This window comes from Oryctolagus cuniculus, chromosome 11, assembly GCF_051225735.1.
Source record: "Oryctolagus cuniculus isolate XC-2025 breed Fujian yellow rabbit chromosome 11, ASM5122573v1, whole genome shotgun sequence".
NCBI classification, from domain to species: domain Eukaryota; kingdom Metazoa; phylum Chordata; class Mammalia; order Lagomorpha; family Leporidae; genus Oryctolagus; species Oryctolagus cuniculus.
Window position 1 is genome coordinate 73,264,582 of NC_142877.1, and position 19,390 is coordinate 73,283,971.

A 19,390-nucleotide genomic window follows, 5' to 3' on the forward strand; every position below is an offset into this window, starting at 1 on the left:
GTGTTCTTTAAAGGAAGCAGGAGCAGATATTATTCTATAGATTGGGAATACTTCCCCACAATGGACTTAATATGTTGCATTACCTATTTGATAAACATTACAGACTCGGCTCTATAGTTCTCTATAGTTTATCATTAGGTTCTTTGTTCTGATAAAAGGTTCTTTAGAAATACATGACATCCCCAGATGTAAGGAAAAGTTAATTAACTCTGTAATCCTTGTCTAGTGTTATTACGCATCAGGGCCACAGTCCTTGTCATTATGATCCTTACAGTCTGGTTAAGGGTCAGGCCACAGCTCTGACAAACCAGTTTCTGTCTTTTTCCAAACAACTATGAAGGTGAAATTGCTAGGAGTGCGACATGTGAGGGTCCTCGGGGACACAACCTACTGGAGAGGACGGGCTGAACACACAGATGGGATGAAACAGGTTTACTTTGGGGTTAGTGACTTGGGGAGAATGATTTGAGTGAGGGAGAATGACCTCCCAGGCACAGCAAGGTAGACTGTGCCTTATGATAGAGATACAGGGGAGCTACTGAGGATATTTACACAGCAAAGTAAGATAACACAAGCAGTGTTATAGCAAGACAAACCCAAGAGTATAGAAATACAGTACTGGAAGGAGAGAACAGAATTAGATGCAGGCAGGTAAAATGACATAAAACAATATTTGTGACATAGAGAACATGTATTAGTCCTATTATGATCATAAGACACAGCAATTCAACCATGATGTAATGAGAGCTGTGGCCACAGTGAGGATTATAGAAAGACAGAATCAATAATGAGAAAGTTGGAGGAGTGTGAATCAATATGATTTGGTGACTAATTGGAAGTTGAGAGATCAAAAGGAAAATTGCTTTGTTCCTCACCTTATAAGATTCTTTAATCTGTAATTTCCAGGGTGTTTCTTCTGAACCCAGTTAAACATTTGCATTTGGCCTCTATATTTTTACTTATATTTCAACTTTGAAATTATATTTTATTAATAATAATGTCTAAGTAATGGATGGCCTCCATCAGCGATGAGAGATTTATATAGAGTAGACCAATAGATTTCTGAAACAAATGACTCATAATGCAGCCTTTATGGTCTCATAGTGATTTTAATGAAGCCAGGCTTTTATGCAATAAAGAGAGGATTACTACTCTACTCCAGGATCAAGCAATGGAGATTCAAATATGAGGCTATTTTTAAGGTGCATTAGAACACATAAGCATAAATTTTTAAGGCTTAAAACTGTCAGAAAAGTTTTCTGGCTGTATGAAACACTGTTCACCATTCATATTTTATCACTCATAAAACACTTCATTACACCATCTTTGATTTTTTTAAAATTTATTTTATTTATTTGAGAGGCAGAGACAGATAAAAATAGCCTCTCTGCTGGTTCATGCCCCACAACAGCCAGGGCAGGGCCAGGCTAAAGCCAGGAGCTTGGAGCTCAATCTGGGTTTCCCATGTGGAGGTCTCTCCATGCCGAGTACCCAGGGACCTGAGCCATCATTTGCTGCCTGCTGGCAGGCACATCAGCAGGAAGCTGGAGTAAGGAATGGAGCTGAAACTCAAACCAAGGCACTGAGACATGGGATGCAAGTGTCCCAGGCAGCATCTTAACCACTGTACTAAAGGCCTGTCCCCACTGCACCATCCGAGCAGGGAAATGAAAGTGAGACTTGAACAAGAAGGGAATGATGGAATAAGCGAAGTGCTTCCCTGTAACTACTGGGAGTTGATATGAGAATTACTCATGGTAACTTTCATTGACTTATTCAGTTATTAAAAACATTTATTTCCAGGAACTCTTGCTTTCCAGGAATTATGCTTTATATGTAAAGATAAAGAGACAATTAAATCATCCACGTGCCCTCAAGGAACCTACAGTCTAAAGCTAAGTCAGATTAGTGAACCAAAAATTAAAATACACCTGAGAAGTGCTATAAACACTGTATGAATGACATAGGGTTATGGGACTAAAGCAGAGGCAGCAGAAGAGAAGCAGCTAACCAGTGCTGGTTGGAGAAAGCCTGGGTGGAGGAAGAAGCAGGAGGAGCTGGAGGGAGCCTGGACAGTTTCCAAGAGGAAATGCTGCTTACGTTTCCCTCCCCCTGGTCTCCTCCCAACCCATCACCTTTGGACCTTTCCTGACAGCCAGGTTGCCAAGCTGCTTGGTGTTTTATTGCCTTTGGGAAGAAATGTGAGAGTGGATAGCAGAGAAATTTGAGTCCTGTGTTGGGCTTCGAGTTCTGAAGGTCAGGCTTTCAGTAGAAGGACCTATCTGGGGGTGCAGGTGTTAGATGAGGTAGAATGTGAATCAGTAAGAGAAGGGCTTCCTGTTCTCAAAGACTGTGAGGTCTTGGAGCTCAGGGGAGGAAGGGGGCAGGCCCAGTATCCTTTACAGCTGAGCCCTCGAGCAATGGGCCCAGCAGGAGGATCTGAGACAGGAAAAGGAAAAGAAGTGACTGCAAGGTGTTTTTGGCAGAGAAGGGGGCGGGGGATGATGTATTAAACTTAGATTCCTGTGCCTCCATTTGGGGTCCAGCAATGAGATTATTCTTTTTTTTTTTTTTTTTGGACAGGCAGAGTTAGACAGTGAGAGAGAGACAGAGAGAAAGGTCTTCCTTTTTCCATTAGTTCACCTCCCAAGTAGCTGCTATGGCCCGCTTGTCGCGGCTGGCATGCTGCGCCGATCCGAAGCCAGGAGCAAGGTGCTTCCTCCTGGTCTCCCATGCCGGTGCAGGGCCCAAGGACCTGGGCCATCCTCCACTGCCTTCCCGGGCCACAGCAGAGAGCTGGCCTGGAAGAGGGGCAACCGGGACAGAATCCGGCACCCCAACCAGAACCAGAACCCGAACCCGGTGTGCCGGCGCCGCAGGTAGAGGATTAGCCTAGTGCGCTGCGGCACCGGCTGAGATGGTTCTTGAGCATAGCTTGAACACAGCAATTTCCTAACCCAGCAGTGCATAGTAATACATAGTGCTGGATGGAAAAGGGAGTAAAACATGCTTTAGCTTTGGTACTTAGACCACTATACTCGCTTTGGTAAGAGTTGGTGAAAGAAACAGCAAGGAGAGAAGATGGAAGATAATCAATGTGGCAACAAACAGCATCCCTTGAAAAGTTCATAGAAAAGGGGAATCAGAGAAGAGTTAATGTTGGTGCTGAAAGAAAACCCCTAAAATCCATGTTTAGTTTTTTCACAGCATGCATGTCCCATGAACTTTCTAAAGGGGCCTCGTCTACTCTGTTCTTTCTCTATTCTTTTCTGAAGTTTACTTGAGAAAGGAAGGAAAGACAAGAACCAGGTACCATAGAGAACGTGTTTCCACACTGCAGGGGATGGCCTGAGCAAGAGGCATGGGTTGAAAATAGAAGAGGAAGGTGGATGGAAGGCTGGTATTGGGTGACAGTGACCTGAAACCCTGCAGTCTTTCTTCTGCTCTGCGGTGGGAAGAAAACGGAGGGCAGAGGATGGGGATGCAGGGAAGTCTGCAGACAAAAGGACAGGAATCCACTTAACACTGAACACACTTGGTCTGGTAGCTTCCCCGTCATGGATTGCAACGATGAGTAAGACGCCATTCCTGTCCTCTGCCTTCTCAGACATTCACTTTAGTTACATAAACACATGGGTATTTAACCTTATTCTCCTTGAAATTGAAACGTGCCCAGTGGTGGTCTACAAAGGGCAGGATGCTGGATGATTTTTTACCAACATTGTTTAGAATTGGTGGTACATGGTGAATGCAAAAAAAAAAACAGTTTGAATTTTGGGCAGTTTGATCTTGATCTGTAACCCTGCGTAGACAGTACAGCCCCTTATTGCCTGCATAAGGCACAGATTTCCTACTATCTTGCCCTTGAATCACCAGTGATGCTTCCATCTCTGTGTCAAGGTTTCTCTCTAAGAAAGACATAAGTCCATAGTGATAATTTGGGTAACAAGAGCTAAAGAACCTGCTACGAGGTCAAGTTTAACCCTTTCATATTTAAGAAGAAAGTGAGGCCCAGACAGGTGACTGCCTCATGGGAGGCCACCCAATTAGGGTATGGCCAAGAAGGGTCTGGAACTCAGTTCTCCTGATCTCCACTTGGTATCAGGAAGAAAAGTCCATACTGTCTGCCTTCCCAGGCTGAATCTCAAAGAGCAGTTTAATGGTATTCAAATAAAAGAATGTCACTTAGAGACCCACATAGATCCAGTAAGAAATCAACAGGCATTTGGGGGAAAGTAGCAGGAAGAACAACTTGGTCAGTCTCTGTTTTCCCTCCATAGTGGGGTCAAAGGTTCACCCTAAGTGCCTTCACTGCAATCAATCTATTTCTTTTCACATCATTCATTGTTCTTTGACAATATTTTTCAAAGAATTTGAAATGACCAATTTTGTCTTCTGCAGTACTAGGTATAGTTCCAAACTATATTTTCTCAAGGGTGTGTGTGTGTGTGTGTGTGTGTGTGTATGTGTGTATAAACCATAACTATTTGCATAGGACATTACAATACATTTTGGGAAGTACAATAAAAATTTAAATATATGATCTAAAGACCTTAGGAAACAAAAAGAGTAGTGAGAGAAAATGAAGGCACAGGAAAATAAGAGGACAATAATCTAGGACTGTAACTGGAGAACTTGTTAGCTTCCGCACTACTCAGCTGTGCAATGTTGGGTTCAGTGTAAATCATATTTTAAATATAAAAACGAGGCTTCTTATTTTAAGAAACAGAATGGAAAAGTTTTACTTAATTCTTTTTTCTGGAATTAAAGAATTAACCCCTTGATGATGTATTCTGCATATTTTGCATTTTATATATTCTAGTTTTCTTACATTGAATTTGCCTAAAAATGGAAATGTATCGGTATAAGGTACATTACATGTAAAAGTATGCCATAAAGGCAGGAAAAAGTTCATGGATATTGACATGTAATGTCTACTGTGTTTGGACAGAGCAGAGAGAGAACTTTGAAAAAAAGTCTATTTGTAGCATAGACTATCTATGTGATTACAAACTACATGGGCTTTGGCAGGAAACACTCTGAGTTCATTTCCAGTTCCTCTACTTACCAGAGTTTGACGACAATTAAACAAGATGACTGCATGTTTGGTTAGTGACACTCAATTAGCACTCAGTAAATGGCAATAGAAACTGTTTTATAGTTGAAAATGGGCTGTGCTTGGGTCCATACGAGCTTGACAGAACAAGATGTACCTAAAAGATTTTTTGTCTAATGCAGATGGACTCTTCAGAGAAATAAAAAAAAACCACTACTTCCTTCTGGTGTCGATTTGGTGGTGAATGGTTCTACCCAATAATGTCAGTCATTTCTAGGTCTGTACTTTTTAGTTGATATATGCTTTTAAAATATAACAAAAAGGCAACAGATAGGAAGATACAGAAAAAACTCTAACCTCTCCTGAAGTCCTATGGGCTTCATTTTGAAAGGAGAATGGCAGACAGAGGCAGAGGCAGCAGCTTTGATCTCAGGAGTGCATTGGCCTTGAGGATCTATGATGACATTCAGCACCTTTGGGGCCTGCTCAGGCTGGACCATGCTGTGGGGTGTCTTCGCCTCTGACTGTCCTGGTGGTAATGCGATAGGTGATAGGTGGATCTCCTGCTTTTTCTCTTTATCTTGTCTCAAGGAAAGCTGAAACTTTTCTTTTAATCTGTAAAGAATCTACAGAAGAAAGTACAAGGGTACTTCAATAAGTTTGCAGAAAAAATGGAATTGAGATACACTGATTTTGGTGCACAATTTTTTTGCAATCCACGCCCATTTTTTTTCATCATACACATTTTCCATGAGTCTTTTGAGTACCCTCACATAAAGGGTTCCTGTTACAGTTTGTCACACTGAACAACAAAGTATGGTCCCCTCCAATCAAACCTAGAAGACAAAACCAAACCAAAATAAATGTTCCGCGAGAGAGTAAGCAAAGACTTCTAGGATGATTTCTGTTTTATGGTATTAAGACTCTTTTTCAAGAGGATATGCTTGGAATTCCCACTTATGGTGCACATACATGTCAAACTGTTGTGTACATAAATCTCCTTAAAGGTATATTCAGTAGATTTGGCCAATTTTATAAAAATGCCAGATGTCAGTCTGATCACATCGGATTTTTTCTTAAAATCACTAAATGATGAGCTTCTAGAAGGAATAGCCATGAAGCAGGGGCCTATGACATTTGTTAAAACAGTGATTTGCACTGAATATAGCATGGTGGAAAAAAAATCTTGTAAAATATTAATAATGGAATAGTTGTGCCATACACCATAATTTATTACATTGGCAAATATCTGCCTTAGTCATACACCAACTTGGTAAGTCCTTGAAAAAGCTAGATTTAGGACATCCATCCAAGAATAACTTGAATAACCATAATTTTCTTTCTTACTTATTTCCCCTGTTCATTTTTAATGCAGGAAAAAAGCAAAAGCTTGCTTTTCCTCCCATTTCAGGCCCTTTCAGGACTGACTGGCTCAGTTTAGAAATGGTAGGAGCACCACTTTTAAACCTCTGAAAGAAATGGGCTGACTCTGCTGGCACCCTCCTTGGGCCAATAAAGAGAGCAAAGTTCATCTTTCATGTGTGCAGGCTTCCCTTTCTACAGGACTTGCCCCCCCCCCCCCCCCCGTGATGCTGCTTCCTCTAGATACCTTGTCTTTCTTTGTTCAAGTTTCTTCACCTAACGAGATGACTTAACCCATTATCTGTTTTTTTTTTTCTTTTAACAGGCAGAGTGGACAGTGAGAGAGAGAGACAGAGAGAAAGGTCTTCCTTTTGCTGTTGGTTCACCCTCCAATGACCACTGCGGCCAGCGCACTGCGGCTGGTGCACCGCACTGATCCGAAGCCACGAGCCAGGTGCCTCTCCTGGTCTCCCATGCGGGTGCAGGGCCCAAGGACCTGGGACATCCTCCACTGCATTCCTGGGCCACAGCAGAGAGCTGGACTGGAAGAGGGGCAACCGGGACAGAATCCGGCGCCCCAACCAGGACTAGAACCTGGTGTGCAGGCGTCGCAGGCGGAGGATTAGCCTATTGAGCCGCGGCGCCAGCCTTATCTTTTTTTTTTTTTTTTTTTTTTTAAGATTTATTTACTTATTTATTTGAAAGGCAGAGTTACAGAGAGGCAGAGGCAGAGGCAGAGAGAGAGAGGTCTTCCATCTGGTGGTTCACTCCCCAGATGGCTGCAACGGCTGGAGCCGGGCCAATCCGAAGTCAGGAGCCAGGAGCTTCTTCTGGGCCTCCCATGCAGGGGCCCAAGGACTTGGGCCATCTTGTACTGCTTGTTCAGGCCATAGCAGAGATCAGGGTCAGAAATAGAGCAGCTGGGACTCAAATGGGCGCCCATATGGAAAGCCGGCACTGCAAGCAGCAGCTTTACTCCCTACGCCACAGTGCTGGCCCCTTAGTCCATTATCTTCAGTTATTTAAAGGTGTATGGCACTGCCGACAATGACACCTTAAAAAACTTTAAGCCAATTTAAGGTCCTCTGCTTAATTCCTGGAATCCACTAGCTGAATGAATGTTATTCTAGGAGGAAAGGGCTTTCCTGGCACATTACTCTAACTAGTCATAAGCTGAATTTTGTGTTTTCTTTCAAACTTCCATTAGAGTATAGTATAGTATATCTACTAGAAAGATACAGTCTCAATGTATGTGCATATTTTCTTCTGTTTTAAGGATGAATAGAAAAAAAATTAGAAAAGAATTTGACTGAAATTGTGGAAGAAATAAATACTTTTGAGAATTTGCTTCAGAAAAACTTTATAGGAATAAAGTCTAACAAAATAAGACTATGAAAAAGAATCAGGATGAAATAAAAACACAACAATATAAGATGCAAAGACACCAGACTGAGATTTAAAAACAAAGAACCCAAAGAACTGAAAACTCAATAGCAGTTTGTAAACTTCTGTGCAAGTAATGAAGAGCAGAAATGATGACGCAGGAATTGCATGGTAAATATGACCCAGCTATGTCACTCCTGGAAATATATCCAAAGGAAATGAAATCAGCATATGAAAGAGTCACCTGCACTCCCAGATTTATTGATGCTCAATTCACAATAGCAAATATATAGAGTCAACCTAGATGTCCCGATCAACTGATGATCAGATAAAGAAAATGTAGTACATATGACAAACCTGAGAAACTATCTAGAATATGGGGTGAAATAATAAACAGATGATGAAGAAAACAAAACACTGGGTAAGGAAGCCAGAGAAGACATACTGTAAATGATGAAACAGGACATGTGATTAAAAAACGCATCATTCAAAATGATTGTTCACTGTCTACTTGGGGTCACATGTCCTGAAAATTACAGGGTACTCTGCTATGAACAAAATAGACTGACCTCCATTTTTATGGAACTAAGCCACATGAAATGAAAAGGTTCTTAGTAAAAAAAAAAAGTTCCCAAACTATGAGTGTCAATTGAAAGAGGAGTTAATGTGGGAAGAAAATGGAGCAATTTTCATAGCTGTGAGAGAAAAAAAGTGTATTTCAACGGATGCATGAATTTTTACACCTAGCTTGATGTTCGCTTTTATGAAAGCAACAGAAAGAATTTCTCAAACATGTAAGGTCTCAGAAAATGTACTACTCAATGTCTTCTTGAAAATTTTTACTCAAAGATTTACAAAAACTTCAAAAAGCTCATGAAAAATAGAGGTAAAAATAAACTCTTTTTTGCTGCCCCAAATTTTGAAATCTTGCATAGTTCATAATGTTCATAATGCACATTTCCATGAAATTTTTGATGACCCTTTGTACTCCTAGTCATAATTTTATATTTTAATTAGGATTAAAATTGTGATATAAAAGGGAGCTGTGGAATTATTTAAATACACAGAGAGAACCCAATTTAATTGTGTGTCAGATCCGATATCCCAAATTATAGTAACAAGAAAGAAAGTTGAGGGAAAGCAGAGAGATTAAAAAAAGGGAGGGTGAATTTACACCAAAGAATGTTTAGAGGCAACTGAAGTTAGAACGGTCATCAGAGGTCTTGCTAACCCCCTTACCCATAAGAAAACTGATGTTTGAGAAGCAATGAGTAGGCCCCAAATCCACCACTAGGGGTGGCAGAGCCCAGCTCCATGTAGCTCTGATCCACAGGCTGGGCATTTCCCACCTTCTCGTGCATTACCTTCCATGTTTTTCTTCTCTACCCCACCATTCATACAGATCAACTGTGAAATCACATCTGCAGTGGATCTCATGCTCATCATGGAGTTCCTCCCTTCCTCCCTTTCCTTCCTCCCTTCCTCCTTTCCTCCCTCTCTCCCTCCCTTCCTCTCCTTCTCTCCTTCCTTCCTTCCTTCCTTCCTTTTTTTTTTTTGACAGGCAGAGTTAGACAGAGAGAGAGAGAGAGAGAGAGAGAGAGAGAGAGAAAGGTCTACCTTTTTCCGTTGGTTCACCCCCCAAATGGCCGCTATGGCCAGCGCGCTGCGCCAATCCGAACCCAGGAGCCAGGTGCTTCCTCCTGGTCTCCCATGTGGGTGCAGGGCCCAAGCACTTGGGCCATCCTCCACTGCCCTCCCGGGCCACAGCAGAGAGCTGGGCTGTAATAGGAGCAACCAGGACAGAATCTGGTGCCCCGACCAGGACTAGAACCCTGGGGTGCCGGCGCCGCAGGTGGAGGATTAGCCTAGTGAGCCGTGGCCCTGGCCTCTTTCTTTCTTTTCAAAGATTTATCTATTTATTTATTTGAAAGGCAGACTAACAGAGAGGCAGAGGCAGAAAGAGAGAAAGAGAGAGAGAGAGAGGTCTTTCATCCTCACTCTTCAGATGACCACAACTGCCGGAGCTGTGCTGATCCAAAGCCAGGAGCCAGGAGCTTCTTCCAGGTCTCCAACATGGGTGCAGGGGCCCAAGCACTTGGGTCATCTTCTACTGCTTTGCCAGGTCATAGCAGAGAGCTGGATCAAAAATGGAACAGCCGGGCCACAAACCGGTGCCCATATAGGACGCGGGCATTGCAGGCAGCAGCTTTACCTGTATTGCAGGATGTGGCCACAGCACCGGCCCCTCAACACTGGGTTTCAAAAGCACCAAATCTAAGAGCATGCTCTTCATGGTCTGAAAGATCTTCATAAGGAAAAAATATTTAAAGAACTATGCACAACTGAGAAATGCCTAGACATTTACATTATAGCTTGAATTGCCAGAAATCCTTAATGTCTTTGATGTTAGTTTACTTCCTCTTAAGCTAGAAGCCTTTATACCAATGGTTTTCATTGATGCTGATAGGGTAAAGCTAAATCACATTTTGTTGAGCAATGGATTCAGAATATTCCCATGACCAATACTACAGAAGAGCAAAGAATGTTTAAGACAGTGGTAAGTGTTCTCACCCTGATTATAATTACTTTCAAACAAGTCTATTGTGTTATATTGTGTTTTCTTTAAGCTGTAGCATAGAAAATACTGAAAGCAAAGGCCTTTATCCCACGAACAATGCTTAAAGTTTTAAATTGTTTTTTTTTTTTTTTAAACTTTTATTTAATGCATATAATTTTCCAAAGTACGACTTATGGATTACAATGGCTTCCCCCCCATACCGTCCCTCCCACCCACAACCCTCCCCTTTCCCACTCCCTCTCCCCTTCCATTCACATCATGATTCATTTTCGATTATCTTAATATACAGAAGATCAGCTTAGTATACATTAAGTATGGATTTCAACAGTTTGCTCCCACACAGAAACATAAAGTGAAAAATAATAGATGATTTTTTTAAATGATGACGAAATCAGAGCAGACCTATTGTCATGTTTAATCCCAGTGAGAGTCAAGTTGGGAATTGATAATTTCTTTTTTTTTTTTTTCTTTTCTTTTCTTTTTTTTTTTTACAGAGGATCAGTTTAGTATGCATTAAGTAAGGATTTCAACAGTTTGCACCCCCATAGAAACACAAAGTGAAATATATTGTTTGAGTACTCGTTATAGCATTAAATCTCAATGTACAGCACATTAAGGATAGAGATCCTACATGAGGAGTAAGTGCACAGTGACTCCTGTTGTTGACTTTACCAATTGACACTCCTGTCTATGGCATCAGTAATCTCCCTCTGCTCCAGTCATGAGTTTCCAAGGCTATGGAAGCCCTCTGAGTTCTCCGACTCTTATCTTGTTTAGACAAGGTCATAGTCAAAGTGGAGGTTCTCTCCTCCCTTCAGAGAAAGGTACCTCCTTCTTTGATGACCTGTTCTTTCCACTGGGATCTCACTCGCAGAGATCTTTTGCCAGAGTGTCTTGGCTTTCCATGCCTGAAATACTCTCATGGGCTTTTCAGCCAGATCTGAATGCCTTTAGGGCTGATTCTGAGGCCAGAGTGCTATTTAGGACATCTGCCATTCTATGAGTCTGCTGAGTATCTCACTTCCCATGTTGGATCACTCTCCCCTTTATTTACTCCATCGGTTAGCGTTAGCAGGTACTAGACTTGTCTATGTGTTCCCTTTGACTCCCAGTCCCTTCACCATGACCAACTGTGAACTGAAACTGATCACCTGGAACAGTGAGATGGCATTGGTACATGCCACCTCGATGGGATTGAATTGGAATCCCCTGGTATGCTTCCAACTCCACCACTTGGGGCAAGTGTTTCCATGACCCTTACAGTATACTCTGATACCATGCTACAAAAACAAGATCCATACTAGAAAAATACTAACCAGATGATACATGTCGTATTAGGCTAAACAAATAACTACTAAAAGGTGAGACAATGGAATTTTTTTTTAAAGATTTATTTGTTTATTTGTTTGAAAGTCAGAGTTACACAGAGACAGGAGAGGCAGAGAGAGAGAGAGAGAGAGAGAGAGAGAGAGAGAGAGACCATAGCAGAGAACTGGATGGGAAGAGGAGCAGCTGGGACTAGAACCAGCGCGCATATGGGATGCCAGTGCTTCAGGCCAGGGAATTAACCCACTGTGCCACAGTGCCGGCCCCGAGACAATGGAATTTAAATGGATTTTTTTAAAAAAAATTGAAAGAATCTAATTTCTTGAATGAAGAAAGAGGTATACTGCAGCTTTAAAAATATATTTAGTAGAGGAAGATAATGCATATATTGCATATTCTAAACTTTTCAGATCTAAATATAATATGTATTATTTGGGACATTTGCTTGTTTTTTGTTTTTTTTTTTAGATTTTGGAGAAACATGTTTCAACAATGAGAATGAGAAAGCCAAAGAAATGCTGACCTCAATTGCTCTTCAGAAGTCATTTTATGATTATCTTAGTGAAAAATAAGGTCTAGTCTAAAGTCCTTCTTTGCCACTCATGAGCTTATGTTTTTGTAGGGGAACCTTTGTCACATATTTAACCATCAGTCATCTGTTTATTTCATCTCATGTTAGAGGTCAACTTTTCGACCTGTCTCTGTGTACTATGTGTACATACTGGCTTCTATGTCTTTAATCAGGAACAAGCAGAAGGTGAAGAATGTATAATGCAAGCAAGACACTGTTTAAACATTCTCTAGAGAGTGGACTGTCTGAAAACAGGTGGAGAAATCCACAGGGTTGGCCCTTGGCAATAGGGTGGCTGTCATGGAAGTAAGCTATAAGGCAATGGGCTTCAACGGGCAAGGCCTTTGCTCTTCAGGAAACACTGGCCGTGTCTGGAGGCATTTTTGGTTGTCATATTTGGGGGGAGGTGAGAAGGGATGCTAGTGGTACCTGGTGTGCAGAGGTTAGGGATGCTTCAAGATATCCTACACTACACTGGAAAGACACCCTACCTCAGAAGTAGCCAGTCCCAAGAGTCAGTAGTGCTACTACTGAGAAATCTTGGTGCAAGGAATCTTAAAAATCATCTTGTGTTATCTCTTTATTTCACATTTACATCTACAGTGGTTGAATGATTAATGGAAGGTGGTAAATAAAGCCTAAACTCTAAATTTTCTGATACTCTGGCATGTGATCATTCAGCTCTACTACTTTTTTTTTTAAAGAGATTTATTTTTATTTATTTGAAAGGCAGAGTACTGAGAGAGGAGAAGGGGGGGGGAGAGAAGGAGGGAGAGAGAGAAAGAGAGAGAGTTAGAAAGAGAGAGAGAGATCTTCCATCTACTGGTTCACATTCCAAATGGCCACAATCACCAAGGCTGGGCCAGGCCAAAGCTGGGAGCCTGGAGCTTATTCTGGGTCTCCCACGTGGGTGCAGGGATCCAAGCACTTGGACCATCCTCTGCTGCTTTCCCAGGCGCATTAGCAGGGAGCTAGATAAGGAGTAGAGCAGCCAGAACTCAAACCAGCACCCATATGGGATGCCAACGTTGCAGGCAGAGGTTTAACCTGCTATGCCACAATGCTGGCCCCTCTGCTATTTATTACAAATCCCCACATCTTCTTTCCAAGCTCTTTTCCAAAATCTCTGGAAAAGTGTGCCAGAGATTCTTCTCTACACAGATTGAGGGCTGGAATATAACGCATGCATATTTCTCTACATGAATTCATTTTGTTTTCAAACTCAACCTAAAAGCTTACCATAGCAATGACAAGTCAATATTTTTCTTTCATTTTTAGAGCTCGTTGTTTGAAGGGTGGGATACAATAACGGCAGTTGATCATTTGAAAAAGGAAGAGAACGGATTGTTGAATGACAGCAGTGATATAAATCAAACTAGCAAGAGAAAAAATAATAACAGGAACAAATGGGAGGAAGCTAAAAAAAATCCTTTGAAACTCTTGCAGCTTATAATTTTCATTTAAAAGTCTGATAGCACAGAACATTCTATTTGGATTAAAATACATTCAAATTTTCAAATAATGCCACCAACCAACTGTAGTATTTATTCTTTGCAGTATTTTACAGTTAGTTCTGAAACAGTTCATTTATTATTTGCCTTTAATTTGACAACACGAATCAATCCCGACTTCATTCCAACAACAAGACAGTGTGGAAGGAAGGGAATCATAAGACTCTCTTCCCTAGGAACACACAGGCTTCCAGAGGAGAGAGGGGTGTAAAGACTATGTCTAGTACAAGGTATTTTGCTCTTGCAAAAATAAAGGTGTGTCACAGTCAGAGGTATGATGTGGCACAGGTTTATCACTTCTGCCTGGGTGGAATGTTTCTGATAAACACAGGTATTCTCATCTGTTATTGTATCCACTTGTGACAGAAATAGATGTTCACAAGACAGAGTGATCAGATTAAAAGAAACTTCAGGTTGATACCTTTTTAATGGAAACAAACGGAATCGCGGTAAAGAGCTCAGACTATCAATGCAGGTGGACTTGCACTTAAATTCCAATCCCCTGCCTTATGCCCTACCACACACACTCCCACCCATTGATGTTCTTGGTCAAACCACTTATCTTCTATGAATCTTGATTTTCTCTTCAGTAATTATGACTCTGAATTACATTGTTTAGAATTGTGCAGTAAATCCAATATCAATAAGCTTGCGATAAATGGAAGAAAATGTTATTATTGCTATTATTATTATTATTATATAATAATTATTAATAGGATTGTATTCTTAGATAAAAAAAATTTGAAAATTAGTTTGAGACATATGTCCACTTTGGAAACCATTCATTCCAGCTAGGAATTGAATTCCATTTCCTGTTTTCTTTAGGGATTACATGTAACAAATTAGAAAAATGTGGCTATTCGTGTCCACCTTTCATATACATTCCAGATATAGGATTTCCTTTTTTTGGCTACTAGTATGTGAGCAGAGAGGCTCTTTGCCTCACATATAGATAATTCTTCTATGGGTCTAACACGGCAGTGCTTTTACTAACCCAAACATCTGCTTTTACGTGATTCCTAAAATTACCTTCCGGAAGCAATCTGGCTGTACCCACATTTCATAAAGACTTTTGCACTTGTTAATTAACTTCTAAGTACACTTGAGGTCTGAAGTAGATGATAAATGTTCTTCCTGATTTTTGGTCTAGTTTGAGAAGTATTCTTCTTAGTAATAAATTTCATCTAAAACAGACTGAATGGATTGGAAGTTGCCCACACATTTTTTTTTCCCTGAAAAATTGTATTTGTCTATTTGTCGCTCCACCTACTCTACATTCACATTTGAGAGGTGCTAAATAAGTCACACATTTGAAATGTCATGCCTGTCTAATTTTATGCCTGGCAACACATATAATTTTTTTGTATTTTAAGGAAAGTAAACAATATGCCACATTTAAAAAATTCTGCCAAGTCTTATGTTATTGTTATACAGCACATGCAAACTTGCATTACAGCAATTTACCTATATAATTTCATAATAAAACCACATGCTTGTTATTTCTATGGAATTAGGAAGGCTGGGTACAAATAGTCACGTTTGATATTTCATAAATATAATTAATATCAGAAGGAAAATTCTGAGTTATAGCCTTCTTTTGCCATGGAATCAACAAAACTATGGAAAACAGAATTAGAATATGGGTTTGAGGGCCACAAAAGTGGTAGTGTCACTATTATTGAGACATTCAAGCCAAACATGTAGTTCGAATCAAGATAATAAAAATAAAAGTTGAACACTTAGAAAGATAAGTTCATCTTAGAGAATCATTGTGACTGTTCCCAAATGTGCACTGTTGACTTGTCCATGGTAAGTAATTTTATATAAACATAACTTCATGTTAAGCCTATCTGAAGACAGTATTTTCCATGAATGTCACTTCCTTTCTATGTACTATTGATTCTTTTGTTACTCTTTGAAGTGATCTTTCATTTTAAAATTTAGAGTCCTATTTGAGACCTATTATGCCAATTGTTTTTGCTTATTTAAGAATTATCTGGATAGATAATCAAAGGTGTTTCTCGTTATTTCCCACCCCTGACAGTTTCCTCTGCAGAACTGGACGCCATAGAATTTAAGAGTGATCCTTAATTTTTTCCCTTCTCCCCCAGAATTAGGACACACCAAGTCCGATCAGGGCTACTTCAAATAGATCCCAACCCTTCACTTCTCTCCATCCTCAACCCCCGTGCCATCATCCTCCTCACCAGACTGTTTCAGTAGCCTTTGGATGGGTCCTCCTGTCACACAATCACTTCCACTGTGCCCCAAACACTCTCCAGCTTCAGAGAACATGATCTCTTAAACACACACATACATTTAAAATACTCAATTTTCCCCATCTCCAACCCTGAGCAGGCCCAGCTTACTCCTTCCAGCCACCGTGCTCTTGGCCTGGGAGGTGCTTTCCCCACATTTTTCTGTCTCAAATGGTTCTGCTCCTTAGATTGTTCTGCTCCATCACCATTATGTTACCTTCTTCATGGCATTTCACACTACTGCATTTTTAAAAAGGAATAATAGACTTTATTTTTTAGAGCAGTTTTAAGTTCACAGAAAAACTGAGTAGAAAGTAGAAAGTTCCTATATAACTCCCACTCCTCTATGTCTCTAAACAGTTCCGTCTATTATTAAGTCTTGTATTATTGAGGTGCCTTTGTTACTATCAATGAATCAATATTGATATATTAGTTTTATTATTAACCAAAGCCCCTAGTGTGGATTAGAGTTTACTCTTTGTGTTCTGTTCTATGGCTTTTGATGGGTTCATAATGTCACATATGCACCATTTTAGAACACAGAATAGTTCTGTTATTCTAAAATCCCCTATCTTCTAATTCATCCCCTCTTTCCCCAGCTTCTGGAAACCACTGATCTCTTCACTGTCTCCACAGTTCTGTCTGTTTCAAAATGTTGTATAGTTGGAATAATCCAGTATAGTTCACTATTTGACTTTTTAAAAAACTATTAATTATTGCCCATGTCTCCCTCTAGAACAAAGGCTTCAAGAGAACAGAAATCTTATCTGTCTGCTTCTTTCTTTTGCCCGCTGTGCCAAAAGGAGTTCCACAGCAGATACTCTGCAGGGATGTGTTGACTGAATAAGCGGATGAATCTGCCGTTCAATCCAGTAGACAACAATCACCTATATTTTGAAACATGCCTTTCTTTATGTGTTCTGATGATGTGGGAGCAGACTCATTTTTTAGATTTCTGATAACGCTGGTGATTTGCAAATGTCGGCAAAGGAAGAGTTGCCCCCTCACCCCAAGTGAGGGAGGGTGTGGCTTCTGTAGGTCCCACTGCCACAGGAGACCAATGCAGGGCTGTATCTAGTTCTGCAGATACACAGGAACTCCCTGACTTAGAAATGCAGAAGCTAAATAATGTATCCTACATGTTACCAGCTCTGCTCTGCCTGTTTCTGCCCCTTTGGTACTCAAAGACTACACCTGAACCTGCATTTCCACTTTCTTGTTTTTCTTCTTGCCTTTGCTCTTCCGAATCCTATCCATTATCCCCTGAACAATCTCCACTTTTATCACTTCCTGCCTCTTTATTTTCCCCCTCCTCCTATCCTTTTCATCTGTGAAACAGAAAAACACCCTAAGTGTAACTGACAAGAGAAACACTCTTGTTCTCAAGACAAGAAGTACAATTAGCCATGAAAAGCAAACACACTTCCTAAAACAGTAAGAAGATATCAGAGGCCTCTGCCACAATTTCTATTAAACCTCCAACCCTCTCTCATTAAAATTATTTTTTCCTGAATCTATCATTTAAGATATAAAAATTCATTTTCTTGCTCACTTCTTAAATTATTCTTTTCTTTATTGGGTCATGATTTCTAGAAATCTTTCTTAGTGCCTGACCCATAGGAGGATACCTCTGATTCATTATGATGGAAGCTTTAGGGTTTCTTGTTGCTTCTATATTTTGGACTCTAGGAAACATGCCCATATTCACTCCCTACAAGGTCTTAGTAACGATGTACTCTTCAAGTTCGGACCCACTCAGTCTTTTTGCCCAGAATGCACCCTAATCTTTCTAACACAACTCTATTTCCAGCAGGGGCAGCACAAATGAATAAAATCCAATAAAACACTTAGCAACACTGTTGGTTGTGGATAAGTAGCAGGATGCCCTTGGGGGAGGGGCATTTAACAACTAAGGAAGGATTTTTTTTTAACCCTGCAAAATTAAAAAGAACATAACACACATACACAAAAGATATTAAAACTCATTTGTAAACTTCATATTATGTTACATCATGACATTTTCAAAAGAATTAAAAAAAACTTCTTATTCTACTTGAAAGATAACTGTTAACTCATTCAATACCAGAGTTAATTTAGTGGGGTGGGTTTATTTTGGGATGTGCTTTTTGAATTAGAAATACTTTTAGAGGCTGTACATTGCTTTTTAGTGAGCTATTATAATGCATATTTTATACTTGTTTATTATTCATTCAACTAAAAAATTAGTTGGTAGGGGATGGTTAAGCCTTTGAGGTATCATTACTTCCCTTTCATGCCTGAATTTTCATAGAATGTTTCCAAGGCCCTTTAAAACTAAGGAAATCAATATTCTTTAGGGAGAAAACTCACACCAATGGCATATTTCCTTTAAAAAACAGTCCCTGAGTTCCATAAAGGTGATATAAAGGAAGAAATAAAGTAAGCCCAAAGTGTGCCCCTGAGGTTTTAATGCATTTGAGGGCATCAGAGACTTCAGTAAATCATTTTGTAGGGCTTCATTCTCTGGGGTGATCAGGTTACCAAAAAAACCTCAGTGCGCTTACAGCCTTACTATGAAGGTCAGCATCCAGAATGCCATAGGGTTTTCTTAAGCAATCACTCTGGAAAGTCCCAACCTAAGAGGACTGCAGCCTTGCTTCTGCTCCTAGTCCCTTCCACATTCAGTCCAAGGGCAATGTGCCCAACAACATTAAGCAGTGAGCTCAGTGAAAGACAAAATATACAAAGAAGCAAACTTACCATCAAACACGTTACTATAATAACAAAGATGCTGAGAAAAATGACAACAGCATAAAATCCTTCTTTGCTCCAGATTCTGTCCGCTTCATGCTGCCCTTGCAAAACATTTTTCTTTGAAAGCAAAACAGAAAGTCCGATGTTAAATGAGAGCTCGAGGAAACAGGTCGTTCTTATCAGACACTAACTGTATTTTTAGCTTTATTTCCATTCAGTGTAGTGGCACACACCTACACCCCCACCGCTGCCAGAGCTGCTTCTCAGACTGATCGGAGACAGCAGACAGTCATCCTTCTCTACCAGGAAATTATTTAGCTTCCTGCCCTGGAGCAAGCACACCAAACGGGGCACGCACAGGTCCCAGGCTTTGTAAGGTCCCTCACCGTCTCTCTTGGAAACTACCTGGTTCATAGGTAAGACAGTTCTGCTCTTTCATACGCGGAGGAAATTGTTGAAGCTTTTCTTCCTGAGTGCCCTCCCACAACACCAACACCCTAGCTTACGTGCTGTGATACTGCTCTTTACTTTCAAACAAAAGTGAAACAGGTGCAAACAGAGGCTTGTGATGCATTAGTAAACACATCAACACTGTCAGGATCTTATCCTTTT

At 40.5% G+C, this 19,390-nt stretch overlaps 1 protein-coding gene across 8 annotated transcripts in view; it reads right to left on the reverse strand.

Annotated features, from left to right (window-relative positions):
• Positions 1-19,390, reverse strand: part of PTPRR (protein tyrosine phosphatase receptor type R) — a 287,862-nt gene that overhangs the window by 94,137 nt on the left and 174,335 nt on the right. For 5 of the 8 annotated variants that reach the window (XM_008256786.5, XM_051845666.3, XM_070052633.2 and 2 more), the window contains 2 exons: positions 18,785-18,895; positions 5,414-5,682 (listed from right to left, as the gene is read on the reverse strand). In XM_008256786.5, coding sequence (XP_008255008.4) covers positions 5,414-5,682; positions 18,785-18,895 — 380 coding nt within the window. The other 3 variants (XM_017341983.4, XM_008256787.5, XM_089308692.1) reach the window with 3 other exon arrangements.